Genomic DNA, 22,705 nt, shown 5'->3' with positions numbered 1-22,705 from the left:
TGAAACATATATATTTGCATTCATGTAGAAACACAGCCTAACTCCTATAACAGAGGTTCTGTAGCAGCTGAGGTATATATTATAAGGAATAGTAACAATATTAGAAGTAATATATAAAATATAAAAATTTGTCAAGATAATCCATTATCGGTCTACATTGTAAATAGTCACGGAATGGTGTCATTTACAGTAGTTCTAATCATTTACAGTAGGGGGCATCATCCCATATATATATGTATAAATCATAAAAATATAGCATGTAAGACCTTGTGATGCTATGGGATTAATAGACATGCCATGACAAAGTTATTTTGTAAACTACCTGTAAAGTGGATTTCCTGGGAGATTTATACTTGTGTGCTATGCACTGTGTACGCTAGAGGGCAGCATTAACTTGATACTCAGTAAACTACTGTATAGGGGAAAACTGGTTTGGGGAATACATAAGATAAAAGATGTTGCTGCTAAATTTCGGAGCCATGCATGTGGTCACAGATACCTTACCTGCACTACTTGAGAGGGGATGCTTTTCAAATTCTCAGAGACAGAAATTGTAGGAATCACCCAGGCTCTTTTAAACCTTTGCATCCCACTGACCGCCTGCTGTAGCTTGTGCCATGGACGCAAAACATGGACATCTTCATCCTGAGGGGCTACGCTGATAACCTGCGGTAAAAGATGGATATTAGTTTGATCAAAAAACACTGAATGGATATGTGTGTCATGTATGGCTGGTTATGTGCCAGGAGGAGCGCTCCACCAAGCTACTCTGCCATGTTGAGTGCAAAGGCAAATATCTGAATATACCGCCTGTCACCCATCTTTCACAGAAATAAAAGTAAAATTATACATACTGTGAAGAGGGGATCTCAAGTGGTTATATATACTGTAGTCTTTGGGAATGGGGGAAGGGGGTTCTTTAACCACACCTGTCATACTGGTTTATATTACATTCTTACTGGGCATCCTGCATCTTTTCAGAGTAATCACTGCAGATCTGGCAGGATATGGGGTTAATTTAACATGGCTATGGTTCCTGTAAGTTTCTGAAACTTTATCCATTGCTGCAACTGCTGTCATTCAAGATGGGAATTTGAGTGATTCTGCAGGTTATAAACTGGCCTCAGGCTGCAGGGCAATCCTAGAAACAGGAAACCGTACAGGCCCAAAATGTGCACAAATCTGATCTGTGTGTGAAGGTCAACTCCAGTAATGTCAAGGGACATTTACAATGACTTTTACTGGGTGTCTCACCATATATTCCAACACCTGAATAAAATAAGATTCCCTCATTTATAGGATCACAAGGGAGAATGTAGAGATTGTGTATATACTGTTACACTGTTAGCACATATAGAATAGTGTGGGGTCCATAGATAAGATGGGTCCCATATTAGGGTGCCAGGTTTTGGCACTCAGGTCTGAAAGGCCTGTTATTTGGTTCCTGCCCCATGACTATTGGCGGCTATTGATGTAGTTCCTCTGGAGAGGGGGATTCTGCATAGGTTTTCACTACCCAAAAGCAGAAGAGATGGAACTACCACAGCTGCTTCCCTTTCTCCAGTGCCAGTCTGCATGGCCTATATGCCCTTGTGTAAAGAGAGTGTGGTTGTCACTCAAGCATCCATCATATGTCATTAGAGGCATATACATTGTCATTGACATAAGCTGCACACCACTGCTCTCTTTATACTCTGCCTGTGTATCAGTATAGATCAGCCATTATATGCTGCACTGCATCATTATCAAATATAAGATACTTACACCTCCTCTTCATGCTTTGTACTATGTTCAATCCATATGACTACCTTCTATTAAGTCCTGATTACTTTGGGTAACCTTAACGTCATTAATACCAGGTGAGCAATGTATGTGAAAACAAGGGCACTGCCAATCACTGTAGCCTGATAACTATGGTGACAGCTGTAGTGGTTTTCCTTTAATAAATCATAAATCATCAGCTAGGAACAGAAAACATGATATATATGATACAACTAAGCTTTAATATTGAATTATTTGTATTAAAAGACAGCAGTCCATGGATTGGTGAGAAGCAACTGGCACATGTCGGCGAACATCAGAGCCACACGTACCTTACCTACAGTGCTCACCAGCTCCTGATGATTGTGACTGCACAGAAACGTGTTGAGCAAGAGCCGAAGAAATCAGAGCAGCCAAGGGATGAGAGCCATCACACCAGGAACACCTAACATATGGTAACCTCTTCTGTGCTTATTCAGTATATATGCCCAGGGAACAAAGACTGAGCAAGAGACTAAGCATAATACAAGGTACTTGGATGTTTCCTTATTATATGTGCCAGTTGCTTCTCACCAATCCATGGACTGCTGTCTTTTGGTAAAACTAAGCTGCATATTCAGCAGCCTGATGCCACAGGTGTCACAATACTGGTACCAAAAAGTCTGCCTGCCAACACCTGGTCGTCTCTTTCTAGACAGCAAACACACAGTCCCGGGAATGTACAGAGCAGGGCTGATCCCCTCATAATCCCGCAAAGACAACTGTGAAGGAACAGGTGCAGAATGACAGGACACTAGCCAAGAAGGAACCTTGCAAGTCATCATACCAGCATGCCTGCAATTCCATACAGGCAGAGATGTATTCACTAGCTCTGCCACATCAAACTGAATCTTCACATGCCCTGAACTGGTTGGTGTCCCAGTTACACTCCTACCCCTGAGTGATGACATTCTCTGTAAAGTGCTGTAGAATGATGTATGATAAGCTGGTACAATATTAATAAAGGAAATATTATTATTATTATTATTATTATTATTATTATTATTATTACCGCATTAAAAGAGAATAGTTTGCTTTTTCCTAGATCCATAGGGCATTGGCTGCCCGCAATATTGGGCTGTAGCACAATGCAGGAGGTTGAATTTTATGTCATTTTTTTTTAGATCCAGGTTTTGGGCAAATGCATGGACCGGGAAGTCTATGTCCATGTACATTGGCCCATAGGATAGGTGGAGTCAAATACTGTTGGCAGTATGCAGACTGTATTCTATGGCTGTGTCTAAGGGGCCATAGGCTGTGTTTTCACTTGCTGGAAAACGCATGCACTTGAAACACCACCTGCATAAATCCACCAATGGCTCTGTTATGTTGCCGGATTATTGGCAATATGTGGCCACTGCTGGCACATGTAGGATCTTGTTTTGCATGGATGAATTTATCAACACACTGTCCCAGGTTTTATTAATAAGTGTTGCCCAGATTGTCTGGTTTTGCCTCTAACAAACTCAGCTTTCAATTTTCTAAAGCTTATTAAGGGTACTCCCGGCGTCTCTCGGGGCTCAGCCAATCAGTGCGCTGCGGCAGGTAAGCAAGCCGGAGCAGGTAATGTATGCTCCCGGGCTGCGGGGGTTAATGGCGCTGACGTTTGATGTACTCGCAGCGGGATGACAATCCTGCTGCGAGTATGTCAGCCCATTGAAGTAAATGGGCAAGTATCCGCAGCGGAATCGGCTAAAATCTGCTGTGGATACGTTGTGTGTGAAGCTACCCTCAAGGGGTTCTCTGGAGGAGAAAAAGAATCAAATCAAGTGGAGCCAGAACGTTATACAGATTTGTAAATTCTTTCTATTTAAAGGGGTTACCTAGCATAAGAAAAACATGGTTACTTTCTTCCAGAGACAGCACCACTCCTGTCTCCAGTTGCCAACTCCATTCCATTGAAGTGACTGGAGCTTAAAGCTACTCTGTACCCACAATCTGACCCCCCCCCCCCCCCCCCCCCCCCCCCCAAACCACTTGTACCTTCGGATAGCTGCCTTTAATCCAAGATCTGTCCTGAGGTCCATTTGGCAGATGATGCAGTTATTGTCCTAAAAAACAACTTTTAAACTTGCAGCCCTGTGCCAAACGCCCGTGCCTAGAGTGTGTATGCATTAGGCTGGCACAACCTCTCTGTCCCTCCTCCCCGCCCTCTTCATCATTAGGAATGCTCCAGGCAGATTGCCTCCTATTCATCAGCTGTGTGAATACTGAACATGGGCATGATCGTTAAGGCACCTGTGCAGTGTTCAGACACAAGATAATGTTCCAGTGGCATTCCTAATGATGAAGAGGGTGGGGAGGAGGGACTGAGGAGTGGTGCAAAGTTAGGGCACAGATACTCTAGATTGTGAGTACAGAGTCACTTTAAAGTGTAATTGTAATTGATTTTTTTGCATAAATCAATAGTACAAGCAATTTTAAGAAACTCTGTAATAGGTTTTATTAGGCAATGTACTCTGTACTCTGTAAGCCGTTTCTTAGCCCCCCCCCCCTTCTTATCTGTGCTTTATCAGGCAAAACCGTCTTCATTACAGAGGAGCAAAGTGAAGACTGGTTTGCTGAGTCTATTATAATCTATGAAGGGGGATGGGGCTGAGAAGGAAGAGGAGGAAGAGGAGAGAACCAGTTCTGCTGTTTGGAGACCATCTGGGCAGATAACAGATTTGGAGGTCAGAAGGGTTAGTGCTGGTCTGGGAACTTAGGGAGAGAAGATTGCAGGATGTGGTGTTTTGCAGGGCTGTCTTTTCTCCTCTCCGTGCTCACTCATCCCCCTCTTCCCCTTCATAGACCCTAATGGACACAGAAATCCCTCTAATGGACACAGAAATCCCTCTTCTGAAGTGAGGGGGGAGGCAACAAAACAGCTTTTGGAGTAGAGAAGGAAACTTTTGCTTAATAAAACCTATTATGGTGCGTTCACACCTACAGGATCTGCAGCTGATTTCATTTAAATAACTGAACACAGCATCAAATCTGCTGCAGATCTGCTGCAGATCCTGTAGGTGTGAACACACCCTCACAGAGTTTCTTAAAAGTACTATTCATGCTTATTAATTTATGAAAAGTGACATTTAAATGACAGTTACGCTTTAATTGCAAACCACACCTCAACTGTAGACAAGTTGTACTCTCTGGAAGAAAGTGACCATGTTTTTCTAACGTTGGATAACCCCTTTAAAATCTTGAGTTTCAGTATTTATTAGCTGCTGTATGCCCTGCAGAAAGTGGTGTATTGAGTGGTCTGAAATGGTGCTCTCTGCTACCACCTCTGTCCTTGACAGGAATCACCATTGAAAACCTCTACTGCCCTGGACAGTTCCTGACACAGACAGAGGTGGCAGCAGAGAGCACTTAGTCAGACTATAAACCACTCACAACTTCCTTTAGGGCATTCAGCAGTTGATAAGTACTAGACCACTTGAGATTTTTTAATAGAAGTAATTTACAAGTCTGTATAACTTTTTTATACTAGTTGACGTTTTCCCCCCTCAGGCGTACTTTAAGTTATGAAAGCTGAGCTGTCATTAGTTGCTATGGGAAAACCAAACAGTGTTGGTTTCAGGCCGATTGATTCTATTTAGGCTGTGTTCAAACATGCATTTTCATTGTGTTACTGCATCATTTCATTACAGTAATTAATTAATCATTTCATTGCTGTCCCGTCATCCTTCATTGCGTTATTGCAATGTGTGAACATACCCTTATCCTAAAAAAGCAATTTATTACGCTGCATTGGGGCAGTCCCTGACAGTTTCCTTCTGCCTCACCAACCTTAAATGAAATTGATAGTTACTTTAGATCAGTCATAGAAGCATACTTTTATTCCTATTACAGGTCTTATGATTTTATTTTCCCCTTCTCAGTATTCCCCAATGGGCCATAAAGTGCAATATGGAGTTCATATAGTTCGATAGAATCACCACTCATTCATTTGGGTAAGCTTCACTGCCTCTTACCAGCAAAGGTTTTTTGCTGTCCCCTTACACACGGGACCACAACATTGTTCAATTTACACCACTGTTTTAGCAAGAGTGAGATCATATTCCTTTTATATATCCCACTAGAGGACATGAACAACAGAGATTTGCTAACCTAGTTGGTATCTTGCTGTGAAGTGAAAAGCCCAATCATTCCAGCTACTGCCCACAGTGAGAGGCAATGCTGGGACTACTAGTTCTATTGGTTGCCTTTACCTCCTTGATTCCACATGTACTGATATCTATAGTCAGTGATTATTGTGGAACATTTCTGTATATTACATACTTTTTACCTCTGCCGTATATATTGTTGGTTCATGTGGCTCTGTTGCAGCTCAGTTTCACCGCCCCCATCAGTAACATATTGAGGAATTTGCCCCTGATTTAAGGATATCCAAACTTTTGCTGCCTGCCAGAACAGCCAAATGGTGTCTGTCAATGAGGGGTCACCAATTATTGGAAAGCCATCTGTCGAAGTTACTACTCAACCCTTCTCCATACATGAATATAATACAGAGTTTGTTTATGGCACATATATAGTTAGAAGGCTGTGTACAGCAATGGCTGAATCAGTACAGGGGCAGAATTATAGGCACCCCTTCCCATTCAGAGATGATGGTATAGGGTTTATACTTATTACTACAAACAGATTGAAATTTACAATATCTGCTAATCTTTATCTGTGACCAAGTATGAGCACATTATACTATCAATAGCACATTAGTTATATTAATAGTGATTGTATTGCACTGGTTCATACAGACTATAAGGACAAAAGTACAGGGCCCCACCTCTTAATCATTCAATTGAGGCATTCATTTCCATTGCTATAGGTGTAAAAAAACAAAACAAAAACCAGCACCTACCAATACAGTCTACCTTTGCAAACATTTGTTGAAGAGCTCAGTGAATTGTAACATGGTATTGTAATAGGATGCCACCGTTTTGACAAGTGAATTCATGAAATTTCTCTCCCTAGATCAGTGGTATCATTAAAATGTTGAAGGGGAATCTGTATTATTACTGCTATTTTCTTTGCACTTCCGCACTTTCCATGCTGCACATAAATCTCCAGCCGTGTGTAAAATTATAATTTTAATCTGGCTAAAAAGTAGCTAGCGTAAACCACGCCCCTAACATCGCCCCTCTGAACGATAAATTAAAAAATTGGTGCAGCCGGTGTAAAATGTTAAAAAATGGCACAAACTGCTTCATAAATGATGCACAAAATTGTATGCCCTGCGCAAAAACACAAAATACGCCAGAATAAGGGCGCAAAAAGAATGATACATATGCCCCTAAGTGTTTGTAAACCACAGGAACAGTGTAGGGTTGCCCAGACCTGAGGCTTATAATGTTAAAATACACAAACACCCTGCTGACTGAGTAACCGTGTATTCCAAACTTCATCTGCCACCAAAACTGTGCATCAGGGGCTACGTCATGGGCTCCTAAGGCTGAGCAGCTACATCCAAGCCTTATATCACCAAGCACAATGCCAAACATCAGACTGAGTAGTGTAAAGCACAGTACCATTAAAGGGGTTGTCCGGCGAAAAAAAATTATTCACAGAATAACACACATTACAAAGTTATACAACTTTGTAATGTATGTTATGTCTGTGAATGGCCCCCTTCCCCGTGTTTCCCCCCACCCACGCTAGACCCGGAAGTGTGGTGCATTATACTCACCGCATGTCGTGTCGTCCACGGTCTCCGATCGTCAGCAGTGACGTCTTCTTCGGGAGCTTGGCGGATCTTCCCGAGTGCCGGCCGCCCTCTGCAGCGTCATCCGAAGCTCAGCCGCGATTGGCTGAGCATAACTGTGCTCAGCCAATCGCGGCTGAGCGGCTGATGACGCGGCCACGTCATCAGCTGCTCAGCCGCGATTGGCTGAGCACAGTTATGCTCAGCCAATCGCGGCTGAGCTTCGGATGACGCTGCAGAGGGCGGCCGGCACTCGGGAAGATCCGCCAAGCTCCCGAAGAAGACGTCACTGCTGACGATCGGAGACCGTGGTCGGCACGCGACAGGTAATGTATAGCGCACCACACTTCCGGGTACACGGGTGGGGGTGGTGGGACACGGGGAAGGGGGCCATTCACAGACATAACATACATTACAAAGTTGTATAACTTTGTAATGTGTGTTATTCTGTGAATAATTTTTTTTCGCTGGACAACCCCTTTAAACTTTGGAGCAGTGGAAATATGTTCTGTGGGGTGATGAATCACACTACACTATCTGGCAATCGTACAATTCAGCTCCATTCACTTCAATGTAACTTAGCTGCAAAACAGCACCCAAGCTGAGGACAAGAGTGGTGCAATTTCTGGATAACCCCTTTAATGCTCCATTGTACCAAGACATTTTGGCCATCTGTATGCTTCCAGCTTTATTAGGGTACAAACCCACAAACCGTATATGCAGCGTATTTACTACTGCGTTACGCAGCAAATACGCAACAAATACGCAACAAATACGCAGCAAATACGCAGCAAATACGCAACAAATACGCAGCAGATAAGATCTAAATAACTGAAAACAGCATCAAATCTTCACCATCACATTTGCTGCATATCTGCTGCGTATACGGTGTGTGGGTTTGTACCCTAACAGCACATTTGGAGGGGGGGGGGGGGTTGTGACTGTGCACAAGGCAAGGTCCACAGACCTTTGATATCATCAACCCCATTAAATACCTGAAAATAAACTATAACATAGATTGAGAGCTAGGCCCTCTCATCTACCATCAGAGTCTGACCTCAAAAACGCTCTTCAGGATGAATGGACAAAAATTCCCACAGACACACTGTAACATCTTGTAAAAATTCTTCCCAGAAGAGTGGCAGCTGTAGTGGGGGCATAACTGCAGAGGGGGACAAACGCTATGCTATGCTGGAATGAGATAACCTAAAAGCTACTACAATAGTCTAATACAAAGGTCAATACCAGGAGCTATGCATTATCAAAGAGCATAGACCATTACAGAGCGTTCTACTAAAATACTAAATTACTAGCTACAACGCTGACACCTCACACTATGAGCCAACCAATGTATCTACAAAATGACTGCTGGAAAACTATAGTGCAGTTCTAGACGCTCAGCATATGTCTATGCGTAAAAACCCATTAGAATCCTAAGCCGATTGCTACCCTTGCACCCCTTATAGCTGCCCCTGTGTTCATGGGTATACATTGCAGGGAGCCTACTAATCTCCAGTATAAAATGCATATAAAGAAAACCATAAAATCTTACATAAAACACAGAGCAAATAGAACCTACCAAGCATGGTATGGATTATACAAACTGACAATATTAGCAATAATTCCCTGTCAGGAGAAGTCCGGTGTGTTCATATGCAGACAGCACTGTGGATGGATCACATATTACATAATGCATGGATTCCAGGGTCATTTTCACATCTCCTTTCCTTTTATCTTTTGCACAGTTTCTTAACTCTTTTAATACCTGTCTCCACTTCAACAGATACAACGTGCATAGGAGAAAATATGATTGCACCATTTGTCTCCCTGCTTTATGGCACAGCCTTTAACCCTTAGCAGGCCTGGTGTCCTGCAGTGCTGAGCAGGTGTGAAAGCATTAATGTATCCCTGCTGAGTGCAGTAACTGATTATCCAGCTGCCCATGGGGGAGGGGAAACAAATGTGGAATTAACTTGAGTTTAGCCATCCCTAGGGACCCAGAAAGTACCAGCTGCTGTCCCTGACATCCCCCCCCCCATTTCCAGGGCAGCATCACATTACAGGCGTCCATGGAATTTACCTCATTCCTACACAAAATTGTGTGTGAGGCTTGCCAAGCACCTACTGTCTAACTGAAGGATTTATGTCTGAAACATGGAAAACATAACCCAACATGGTTGCAACCTCATCATCTATAATCTACTAATATCAGCAATGGACATAGAGGAGGGGATGGAGGACAGAAATCAGCGCAAAGGAAATCTCCACATTTCAGTTTTCATTTCTCCAAGACAGGTTAAGGTTATGTTCACACTACGTAAAACTACGGCCGTAGTCCTCGACGCAAAACTACGGCCGTTGTTTTGAGGTTTATACCATGGGCTGCAATATATATGAACTACGGTCGTACAATGCTCACTACGTATCAGACAACGGCCGTTTATACGGCCCCGTGAAAAATAAACATGTCAATTATTTCTCGGCCAGTAATGCTCCAACAACGGCCATGGATTTCAATGCGGCAGTGCACGGAATAATTATGTCAGCCGAATTAAACTTGATTTTGAAATAAAAAATTTTCTGTGTGCTTTATTGGGCTGGGCGCAGAATTCCAAATGAATGACCTGTTTCAGCCCGCTTAGAAACAGGCTAGGAAGCAAAATTAAACAACGGCCGTAGTTTCACGACTAGCCCGTATGGCCATTTTTATGGCTGTAGTTTCAGGCACACACGTCCAGCCGGGTGAAAACAACGGCCGTTAATGTACGTAGTGTGAACATAGTGTGGCTGTCTGCCTATATGCTCCTTACACCCATCTTGTCCAGGTGTGATCTGTGGTTTACCTGTGCCATTCTCTGCATCTCTATTTAATTTTTAATATTGTATGTCTTATAACATTTTTGAATAAAGGAATCATTGTTTATTATTTTTGGCTCAAAGAATTTTTTGGTGGATGCCAATATTTGTAGGATGTATATGTAGTGTGAACATAGCCTAAAAGTAACTTGGGACTGGGTGCTACACAGAACAATGTCCAAACCTTGCTGAGCAGACACGTATTTAAAGGTGCCCGTACACTTTTTGTTCTCAAAAAGTTAAGCTGCTACCAGAGCTGTCTGGCTGTAGACGGGCTGATGGCGGCCCAATCAATAATGTAAACGAGCTACTAGATCAGCACTCGTTTACTGAGCCTATTACACGGCTCAATTATTGTTTAGCAAGGGCTACACAGATGTCATTAGCGATGTCCGTGCAGCCCTTGACCTAAACTGTTCATACATTACCTCTCCATGGTCAGGGTCTTCTCCTGCCCTCTGCTTCCATCGCCGCGGCCAGTGATTGGATAAGCAGCCTGTCGGCTCAGAAAAGCTGCAGCGTGCGATGCCAGGAAGCAAGCAAAGGGCAGGAGAAGACCAGGTGCATTGAAAGGTGATGTATGAACAGATAATTATTCAATCATCAACTGTCGGCCATGCATCACTATTACGCAGAGCCATGCAAGGTCGGCGGCCGATGATTTTAGGTCTTGACCTAAAGAAACTTTCAGCCGATGATCTTTTATTGGCTGATCATTGTCTCTATAACAGGGAGCGATAATCGGCCTGATTAGGCCTATCATTGCTCCGTGTAATAGAGCCCTTACCCCTCACCATAGAGAGCACAGGAATGTTCTGCTGCATTGAATGTTCATGTGGATGGGGAAGACAGGAGAGAGAACTGTCAGTTGAATGAACATTTGGCTGACAGTTATTGAAGTTATATGGCCACCTAAAGGACAACTCTGGCGCTAATAAAAAAAAAACAAAAAACCTGAACTGAAGCTCCAGTTAGTGTCTTCATTTTTTTTTCACTTCCTGGTTTGGTCTTTCCCATGATGCACTTTGGCTTTGATGTCTAACTGACTCTGTAAAACTGTTAGATGGCTTACATCTTGCTCAGCCAATCAGAGCTGAGCAACCTGAGTCATCTGACAAAGAGAGCCTGGCCTTACAGGGCTTAAACCCGCCTCCGTCTTGATGATGTCATTGTCACAAAATGGCTACCACAGAAAAGCCTGGGGTCACCAGTCTTTAGGTAAGAATGAGTTTACTTCACTTCCTGGTGGGGGATTGAGGGGGGGAAAAGATAGGGGAGGGGGGCAGATAGGTGATTGAAGCATATTACAAAGTTATAAAACTTTGTAATGTGTTTCAATTACTGGGAAAAAGCTTTTTACCGGATTTGTCCGTTAAGTTAGGTAAATGCCAACAAGGCTGCCATTACAGCTCCCAGCAACTCTGTCTAGTGGTACACCTACATACCCAACTCCCTCAGCACTTCAGGAAGTAGGGAATTTATTTATAAGCACTGTATGTATATAAGATGTTTTAATATACAACATGCACAGTTGAGTCACATTATTATGTTAATGGTGAGCTGCTCCACTGTAATGGGTCAATCCGCCTTCACTCACCTTCATAGCTAACATTGACCTCTCACATCAATGGCATGTGGTGCTCCTCAATTTTTAAATCGCTTATTTGCAATGGAGCCATTTGTCCACTCACTGTACACTCTCATCACCGTAGCATTTGAACGGTTCACAAACTGAGCAGTTTCAGAAATACAGCCACCCTAAAGACCAATAATCATCTATTTTTGTAATCTGATAAATAACCTCTTTTACTCCTGGCAAAGTTCCGAAATAATCCGTCCACATATAACAATGGTAGATACAGCCTTACAAGCGTCTATTATCGTCTGACGTTTACAGACAAATAATACATTCCAGAACAAATAATAAAATAATAAAATAATTCCAAAAATGGAATCTGTTGTCGAGCTCTAGTGTAAGGCAGATCACTGATATTTGCTGCTTATCTAAACTGCTGGAAAAAAAAACTTGTGACATAGAACATACAGGGTCACATTCAGCATGCTCACAGCAGCCAATCAGATCTCAGCATTTTTGTTTCAGGCTATGTTTCTATTAGGGGATCATAGTGGGAAAAGATGGCAGTTTTGTTAATATTGATGGCCGCTTTTTTGCTCTATGATCTCGTAGTGGGAATATAGCCTTAATCTTATTCCCCTCTTTCTAAATGTGATTACTTGTAGGACCCCCATAACTAGAGATGAGCGAACCTCGAGCATGCTCAAGTCCATCCGAACCCGAACGTTCAGCATTTGATTAGCGGTAGCTGCTGAAGTTGGATAAAGCCCTAAGGCTATGTGGAAAACATGGATATAGTCAGCCAATAATTGTGGACAACACTGTGAAGACACAAGTCTATGGGAGTGTATAAATTGTTTAATTCTAAGGTGTGTAAACACCTCTCTGGATGGTAGTCTGTATCTGGATGGCAGTATAGGGAAATCTATAATATTACAATTATTGGCTTACTTAATATCAAATGTGAAAGGCCTTAAAGCCGTATAGACGAGTATCTAATCTTCCAAAAATGCGTCCCTTACCAGAGATGGGAAGAAGAGCTGAGAACATCCTTTTCCAATACAGATTGGCAATTAGCTTTTAAATACACCCATGCCTCTCTCTCTAATGTTATTCAAATAGAAGCAATAACTAAAAAGTGGCTTCAGTGGTACTACACTCCACACATACTCCATCATATCTTTCCCTCATGCCCGGAACAATGCTGGAGAGGATGTGGATCCCTAGGAAACCTGTGACACATTCTATGGGAGTGTTCCAAAATTAAGAAATATTGGAACATGATTTCTATTTTACTAGAAAAAATAACACAAACTCCGATAGGAGTTGACAAATTGCCGAGTAAACATAGATTTATAGTTTGTAAAATATTGGTGATTGCCAAAATGATACTTACCAGATACTGGAAACAGACGAACGTACCATCCAAGGAAGAAGTTACTAATCTAATTCAACAGAGCTATAATTTTGAGGAAATACTTGCGATAGGGAATAACACTTTAAAGGGGTAGTGTGGCACAAAAAAATTATTCACAGAATAACACATATTACAAAGTTATACAACTTTGTAATGTATGTTATGTCTGTGAATCGCCCACTTCCTCGTGTCCCACCACCCCCACCCGTGTACCCGGAAGTGTTGGTGCATTATACATACCTGATCCGTGTCGAGGGCCGTCAGCTATTTTGTGCCAAAGGTCATCATCGGACGGACGGCCGAGTCGCTGCCGCCCGTCCCCCCTCTGTCGCGTCACAACTGTGCTCAGCCGCGATTGGCTGAGCACAGTTATGCTCAGCCAATCGCAGCTGAGCGGCTGATGACGCGACCGCGTCATCAGCTGGTCAGTCGCGATTGGCTGAGCATAACTGTGCTCAGCCAATCGCGGCTGAGCATCGGATGACGCTGCAGAGGGCGGACGGCATTCGGAACAGACGGAGCTGTTCGCTGGCCGGCCGAAGAAGACGTCACTGAATGAAGATCGGAGACGGGTGACGGCATGTGACAGGTGAGTATAGTGCACCACACTTCCGGGTACACGGGTGGGGGTGGTGGGACACGGGGAAGGGGGCCATTCACAGACATAACATACATTACAAAGTTGTATAACTTTGTAATGTGTGTTATTCTGTGAATAATTCTTTACCGCCGCACTACCCCTTTAACTAAATTTTATAAAGATTGGGCACTGTGGAAACAAAATCATATATCCACAACTAACATTAATTTATCCACACCATACTCAGAAATTTAACCTCTTGTAATATGTAAATCTTTAACTTGTACTCATCTGTTGGATGTTGTTGTTAACTATTATTATTATTTTTGTTAGTGGTTTGATTGACTATCTACGGTTAGATGGTAACGAACTAGAAATTTTATTGATACTCAATCAAAACATTTAAGTGTGAGTATAAGATATGATAACACATTACTCTTATATATATGCTAATGCATAAGCGTCACATACTGTGTTCCCTGAAGAAGGCGTTGATAACGCTGAAACTAGTAGGAGAAAGTTTGGTCCTCACCTTGCTCCGTAACAAACTCTGTGACGTCATAGTAAACCCTTACTGGAACACTAGCTAGCTGGTTGAGAATACGCCACCGGCCGGGGCGTACTCCCAGCGTGGACTATACTCACCCTGTTGGAATTCCAATTTGGAAGGATTATAAACACCTCACCACCAGGAGTAAGCAGACGAAAAAGATATCGTGAGTAATGATCTTCTCATGAGTTTTATTTAGTTGCGCTAGATGCAAATCTCTTTATTTATCTTCTTATTAATAATCACACGGGAAACTACGGGTATCCCCATTGTGCATCAAAAGCAGCACACTAATTGCCTACTTAGTACAGCGCCGTGTATGATATACGCACAGTATATACATTATATTGCAGATCACAGAGACTCTTTTCCAGCTTGTTCCCATATAATGTGATATATGGGGTGGTGCAATGGGGTGGTCATCCAAGCTAATAAAGGCCACAGGCCCAAACGCGTCCTCCTTACTTATACCTGTATGATGTGACACTTTAATAAAAGAACACAAAGAATTTGGTGAGTGCCAGGATACTCATTTACTGTTCCCATATAATAACCTGAGCGAGCATAGGTTACAAGCTGAGAGAATACATGTCTTAAAGGGGCTGTCCAGGTTAAAAAAAATAATGGCTGCTTTCTTGCAGAAAGAGGTGAGAAAACAGTTAAATGTGGAAGCCTTGGGGACCTTTCCTGGAGACAGGAAGTGCATACACATATATTAGAAATGTCTACCACAAGCTATGCAGAAGTTTTCCAGACTCACTGTCCACCAGACTCCTGGGACATGTTCAACCCTGGGGCACAGGAATGTAGTGATTGAGCAGTGTTGTGTGTGACACAATCATTGACCAGATATTGAAGTTTTGTTTTTGTTTTTTTCCAAGTTTACTGATTTTCCATCTTAGTTACAGAATTTGTTCATTCGCTTGTTCTCTTACCAAACTATCATAAATTCTATTCAACAGTTTAGTTATATATTTTTGAAAATATACCACACCCAACCCGAGAACAGGTGGGGCACTGTGCCTGGAGGAACAATAAGTTTTTTAATCCTGGATAACTGCAATTGGCCCAGCTGCACTGGTTCAGACATTGTATACATTGCTAGGACTGTACTGCAGTACAGGAACCTGACATTTGGTGGCCAGTGAGACTTATGTCTTTCTTTGGACCTTCTGAATACTACAGGTTCTTCATTTTTCTCCTAAATCTTTTTAAACATTTAACAACAGTCCCCTTAATACTTCTCCTACTCTCCATATGTCAACAAGAAGATCATATATATCATATTAGGGGATGTGCGTCCGACAGCAATATATTTAACTAGCCGCACAAACAATGCAATGATCGTTCATGCGGCCCAGCAGTACAACTGATCGTGTCTGATCATTTTGCTGATCGGCGCTCGTCTGCATCCTTGCCTGGCCCATATTGGGTTGTGTAAAAGGACTTTCAGTCTGCAGATCTGAACAAGCGGGCATGAGACAGACACCCTGCACACAGGGACATGTTACATATTACAGATTACATGCTCCTCCCTTGCACTTCCCATGCTAGGCACACATGGAGGCGGCAGTGGCAATCTGATTAGCTGCTAAATGCATTTTTCCCAGGGCTGGTGCCAAAGCGTCCAGCACATCCTCACTTCTGATATACACTGCCCATGAGGTTATGTGTCCTGTCTGGGAATGTGTACAGCTTGTTAATATTAAACAGACCAAATGCTGGTGGAAAGTCCTAGTCTGTAAAGCTTACAATCAATGTCGGGAGACGATCAAACATTCTGAGATGGCCACTGAAACTTAGATAATATTTCTTTTTAGTGCTAGGGAACTTGGGGCTGAACAACAAGAAATTGCTAGTCACCCAGCTGCATCACAACTAATAATGGTGAATGTGACTATGTTACAAGTTATTGTGACCAGATAGTCTGCAGAAATCTAATCACTGTCAGTTTGATTTTAGCACCACATGACCACAATTTCATGCTGCATGTCAACATATCAATGTATAGTTCTAGCCTAAAGGGTTGTGCAAACTGGTCTACTTCTAAAAATTAGTGTATCCCAGCGATCAAATGGTTTTAGCAGGTCCAGCTTTACTAATGCAATATAACACAAATATAACAGCGGCCACTGCAGGGAAAATTTAAGATGTATGGGTGACCAATAGAGCGAACCTGAGCATTCGATACATTAGCTGAATACAATAGCTGGTACAATCCCATTGATGAAAGTCAGCTAGTACTATTTTGGTGCTAGTTGGTCATTTCTATAACTAGACAGAAGGGAAGCAGTATTGCACCATCAAACGGCTTATCCAGCGCCACAAAAACATGGCCATGGTCATGTTGTCTCTGAAGAAAAGTGGCCATGTTTTTTTAGCACTGGATAACCCCTTTAAGATGTCTGACATTATAGCAAGAGCAATTCGGCAATGCTAAATATTATTATAGCAGCTGCCTCCCTGCATGCACATTGTGTCAGGTTTGCATTTTATGAATGGAGTGAGTAGTGATGTATGTCTGTCAGCTCCATTCACTACAGCATTACAAATATATCCAGCTGCCTATCCATGATATGTACAGTGCATTGTAGGAAGGCAGAGGATTCCAATGATGAGCAGAACAATGTGGGGATGGGGTGTGTGGGGAGTCTACACCTCTCCCAGGACTTTATTTAGGTCCTCCTGCCCCTTTTATAGACTAGAAGATCAATGTATCACTTGATATCACTTTTATGTAAATGCTATGTATGGGAATGCACTGCTATCGAAGCAGTTGGGAAAAGATAACCTATCTGTTGTAGACCTATGGTGTATGCCAATAATAAGCTATCTCTAACTATTTGCAGTTCATCCCATATACAGTAGGTTGCTTTGTTGCTAACATCTCTATTCCCCTCCTATCAGCAGCCATGCAACATTACACCTGAATCAATGTAAAAGCTCTACAGGAATGTGTAAGTTGTGTGTAACAGCTGAGTTTACATTTGATCAAACAGACTACATATAATATAACCTGATATATAATCTCAATATGTAGGTATTCAATGTTCCGACATGCCATTTGTGTTCGTTTCCCACAAATTCCCATAAGACCATGTGTCTAAGCCATCCTTGCTGTGACCTAGATATATGAGGCATCCATACCGTGGCTAAATGGAGAATCAAATACAATACATTCCTGACATGTTACGGCTGTCACAGATTCCTCTGCTGTGTCCGTATGGTTGGTGAAGATTAGAAAAAAAATGGCACTTAGGGTGCGGTCACACACCCATAATTTTGGTCCATGTTTCATTTACACTGTTTCTCTTACAGATTGTCATTCTGCTCCATAGATTTCCAGGCTTTACACAAAATTGCCCAGAGGCAGGGAAATGGAGGGTTAATAATAATAAAAAAAAACTATACTCGCCCCACTGCTTGAGTCCCCAGTTAAAGAGTTTGGATGATGCAGTGAATCAGGGCCCCAAAAACATCAATTTTACATGGCAGAAAAAGAGAAAAAAAACTTTTTAAAGAGTATGGCTTCTTGCTACAGTCCAAAAGAAAATGGCAAAATATGTCTTAAAAAAATGTCAAAACGAAGATCCGGGCAGGCAAGTATGCTTTTTTTTGCAGCAACTGGGGACTTTACTAAAAATAAGAAATGTTTTGTGCCTTGGCAACCCCTATACAACTACCTGCCAGGTGGTTACTCGTGCCATCAAAACAATTCTGACCTGTCATAGTACCAACTGAGAAAAGATTCAGATCCACACTGACCATGTGTGCAGTACTATCCACATAAGAAACAACTTGATCCAGTACATGGGATAAAACGGCAATTTCATATCCTTTGGTCACATGCACTGACATCCCTCAGGTGCTACCATGTGCCAGGTTGGTATGTGGTAGCAACTGGCTGATAATCAGGGAAGCTAGCCATCACTCCCCGCATCCATCAATAAGCCTTAGGGGACCATGACCCTGTCAGTGTTTTACCAGCTGTCCTTTCTTGGACTTTGGTGCAATAAGAGAAATATCCCATAGAGGCCATATCTCACAGAGAGATTATCTGCCAAATCAGGCAGATATCTCCCCATGTATTAGACACAGCGATCAGCAGACGAGCAGGCTGATCGCTGTCTTTCAACATGTCCCAAAATAATTGTCTGCTGCACATCTCTCAGTGTAATAAAAGATGTGCAGCCGATTAAAGCTATCAAAGTCTGTGCAGCCCTGGCAACACAATTATCAAATCGACTATTGGGCTCGGTGGGTCACCTTGAAGCCTTAAAATGATACTGTCACCCCCTGTGCTGTTCTCCACACCATCCACATTTGATATATACCTCTATAAAACTTGTCTAGGTCTTCTTTCTCTTCTAGAATGGCTTAATTTCATGGGTGGAGAGTGTCGCCTAGGGTGGGTTCACAGCCGTTGGGCTCTCTACCCAGCCGGGACATGGGGTCCAACTGCCGTGAAGCCCCTCTAGGTGACACTGTTAACCCATGAAATTAAACGAGAGTAGCCATCACAATTTGGCCCTTGTCAAAGTAGCTCAGATAATGACAACTGCCCATTTCATCAATTATTTCCACCAATCCAGGAACTGACTATTGACTTGCTGCCTAATCTTATTCTTTGACAGGGGCCACTGTCACAAGATAACCCATGTTATTCATTTAACCTGTCTTTGGCTATGTTCCCACTAGCCAAAGGCGGCAGTCTCGTAATATAGATGGCCACTGATAATGATCATAAACATTATTATCAGCTGTCTATATTACAAGATGCCTTTCTCCGCTATGTTTCTGAGATGGGAACATAGCACTAACATGTAATACTATGACTGATGGATGTGCAGAATAATGAAACATGCATTTAACATAGATACATTTAACATAACAAATTAATACTGCCCCAACAAAAGAAGAAATGTGCATAGAATGACTGCAAGTACAATGCATATGTCCCACATATTATTACATTATTATATAGATATACCAGGATCATTCCCTCATGAGACTGGGATCAGTACCACATTTGTTTTACAGACTGTGGCCATCTACAGAGCAAAGATATCATCATATTATCCTTAAAGACCCCTAATCCTGACACATCTGCAAACTGTCCGTCATGGAGTCATTGAGATGTAATGATGACAGTTAAGGGTTTAGGGGCTTTGATCTTCTAAGGGGCGCATTCTCTACATTGTCAGACAGTGCTTGGAAATACTGAATATCAATTACCAGGGTACCGTGAGACAATACCCCTGTGGTAAGATATGCATATCAACTGAGATAAACTGATCAGTTTACTGTCAGATAATGGAGAATGGTATCCCAACCCATCATTTCCCTATTTCCCATGCTTGAGACCTCCGTTGACACACCTGCCTGGTTTGCTATGATACTATAAACTGTATGTTTTTCTAGGGTCACACCAATTCTAACAAAATAGTTTACTGGCCCTTTGAAGCTACTAGGTATATATGCCTGCTAGCCAGTTATCCCTGTAACCTGCTCACCATTGCCCAGGTGCTTATCTCTCTTTTACCTCGGTCACGTGTAGTCAAGCACCTGGCCGTATTTAATATGCCGTCTGCTGCTCATAAGCCATTTCCCACCACTCTAGAGTCCAGTGCTGTATTTTGTCCCATAATGAATTCTTCCCTCAGCATTTATTATAATGTACCTTTAGGCTATGTTCACACAACGTCCAAGAAAGGAAAAAGGCGTCCGCTTTTTGTTTTAAAAAAAGACGTCCGTTATTGCATCCTCAAGTGACTTCAATAAAATGCATTGATGTCTATGGAATATGGCCATCTTTTTCATGCAGTGTATTAATTAACCGACGATTTTGTGGTATGCGTCATTTAGTACACTGTGAAAAAGATGTCCGTTATTTCATAGGCTTCAATGCATTTTATTAAAGTCACTTAAGATGATGCTTTTTTGACGCTTTTTTCTTTTCTTGGACGTTGTGTGAACATAGCCTTAAAAAGAAGAAGAAAAGAGCAGTGCTGCCATCATTTAATCATTACTTTGATTTTAGCAGTGTAATTTCCATGTAAGTTTGCTGCAGCCTGCAGGCATGTGCTGGCTCCCATTCATCTCCCCAGACAGATAAAACACAGATACATATGTTTCAGTTCACAGGCTGCTGTGAGAGACACCAAAATTATCATAAACATTGCCATTAATCAGACCACTACCACAAGGGGTGGAGACATACATCACTGAGGTGTTACTAATGTCTGTGCTCTCTCTTTGACAGGGATTTCTAATGACATTGTCTGATAGGTGCTGAAGAATTATTATTGGTGGACATCTGGACATATTCAGTGCAGTCCCATAGCTGTCACTATTACACATATATACTCATTCCTCATGGAACATTCACTCACACTAATATGATAGATAGATAGATAGATAGATAGATAGATAGATAGATAGATAGATAGATAGATAGATAGATAGATACCAGTAGTCCAGTAATAGCTGAAAGCCCGCACTGATCATGTGCAAGTGAACAAGTACTTGGCTATGATGCACAGTGATGATGCACAACAAATGAGTGTTAAAAAAACATGCTTCTACCAGATAGTTTACTTCTAAGCTATACATTAGTTTTGCACGTAGCTACTGTACGTAAAAGGCAATTTCTTGTGTTATGGCTCTATGTTACTTTGATACTTTTGTATTGTATTTGCTGTCTTTCTTTAATAAAACTTTGAATGAGAAAAAAAACATGTTTCTAATCACCTGCAGTAAGCAGAGATCTTGAAAAAAAATTACAGTCATGGAAACTAAGTGGTGCCAAAGGATTTCCAGCGCTCTAAAGAGCTGTGACTCACTTTTTAGTGCATGGCATATAATTAGAGTCCCCCTAAGGCCGGGTTCACACAGCATTTTTTTCTGAATGTATTTTAATGTACACCCCAATAAATGCATGAAATCGATGGACGTTTACAATGGTAAGTATTTTTTGGCCTAAAATATTCAGCAATAAAAGACAAGCAGCGTATTCTGCACAGAAGGCAACTGATAACCATAATTTGTTTTTCAGCAATAGTTTCCCTCTTACAATCTTTATCTTTAAAAATACAAGAGCGGTTGTCAGTTTGTGTGCCATGTAGTGCTCTTGTATTACGTTTTCATCCCTGGGCACTAATGGTGGTGTACTCATTCACTAATACATTACTCTTGTGTCACTTTGACTACCCCCTGGTTTTTTACAAGAAACGGCTGCTGTTATGAGCACCATTGCTCATGCTATTATACCCAGTCCCCAATATTTTTTATATAGTTTATATACTTGTTTAATAAGGTCATTATTAAAGCCTTTCTATACATTTAAAGGGGAACTCTTCCTGAAATCATATCTGCCATTTCTTTTGTTCCTTCGTGTTCAGTTGATTCGGAGAGCACAGGACTCCTTGAGCACATCTTGAAGATGAGAATAATTATGATTAAGCTTCAGTAGTGGTTTGATCATAGACTTTCAAGAGAATTCATGCCATACTCAGGATAGCATAACAGTACTTTACTATTATATTATTTAAGGCTTCACTGCTCTTCCCAAATCCACATAAAAAGGAAAACTTGGAAAGTAATCCTATTAGTGCAATCCCTACCTACAAGGTTCTTTGCCTCCACTAGGGACTATCTGTAGTGGGTCTCTTACCTGCCAGCAGGCAGACATCAGGCAGCACATGGCTAGGAGTCTCCCTCTTTCCATCCTGCATGGAATAAAGTTGTCTCTGTAGGAAAAGGATGAGGGTCTGTGTGAGTCTGGCTGTGTCACTGACTCCCTTTGCCGGTGTGACTGACAGCACAAGTGTTGTGAGTTGTAACATTACTCCACTCAGTGGGGTGGGAGGGGGAATCACTGGGGTGCTGGGGGTGTATGCTGTGTGTTTGTACAGGGGGGGAATGGGGTCTGCAGCTGTGCCCATTACAGACTCTGCTCTGTTCAAGGTCACATCCCGTCTCCAGGACCCCCTGTATTCTTGGGGGGAATCATACAGGAGTGAATATATGTGCAATGTAACAAATGCCACCTGTCTCTAGATCAACAATATCACAATGACAGGACAGCTTATTCCCTGAGGTGAATGGGTTAAAGGGATCTGCGAGGAACTGAGGCCTCCTGTTACTGGATCTTTCATCGCTATAGACAACACATTTTCAGAACTTTATAAACTACTACATACTGCTGTATCAACTTGTCTCACTAATAAGAGGATTTTTAC

The 22,705-nt window shown here is 42.0% G+C and overlaps 1 protein-coding gene across 2 annotated transcripts in view; it reads right to left on the bottom strand.

The window, feature by feature from the left end:
* Window positions 1–22,256, bottom strand: part of CDH15 (cadherin 15) — a 38,629-nt gene extending 16,373 nt beyond the window's left edge. Inside the window, exons 1-2 of one of the 2 annotated variants that reach the window (XM_069966052.1) lie at window positions 22,138–22,256; window positions 505–666 (exon numbers count right to left, since the gene is read on the bottom strand). In XM_069966052.1, the coding sequence (XP_069822153.1) occupies window positions 505–666; window positions 22,138–22,191 (216 nt within the window). In that variant the 5' untranslated portion in view covers window positions 22,192–22,256. Of the gene's footprint in view, window positions 1–504; window positions 667–11,302; window positions 11,343–22,137 lie in introns of those variants that run through there. The other variant, XM_069966053.1, reaches the window with a different exon arrangement.
* Window positions 22,257–22,705: the final 449 nt, after the last annotated feature.

This window comes from Dendropsophus ebraccatus, chromosome 4 (genome assembly GCF_027789765.1).
Source record: "Dendropsophus ebraccatus isolate aDenEbr1 chromosome 4, aDenEbr1.pat, whole genome shotgun sequence".
Classification (NCBI taxonomy): domain Eukaryota; kingdom Metazoa; phylum Chordata; class Amphibia; order Anura; family Hylidae; genus Dendropsophus; species Dendropsophus ebraccatus.
Note: the sequence above shows the minus strand (reverse complement) of the source record. Positions and strands in the feature narration are given on the sequence as shown.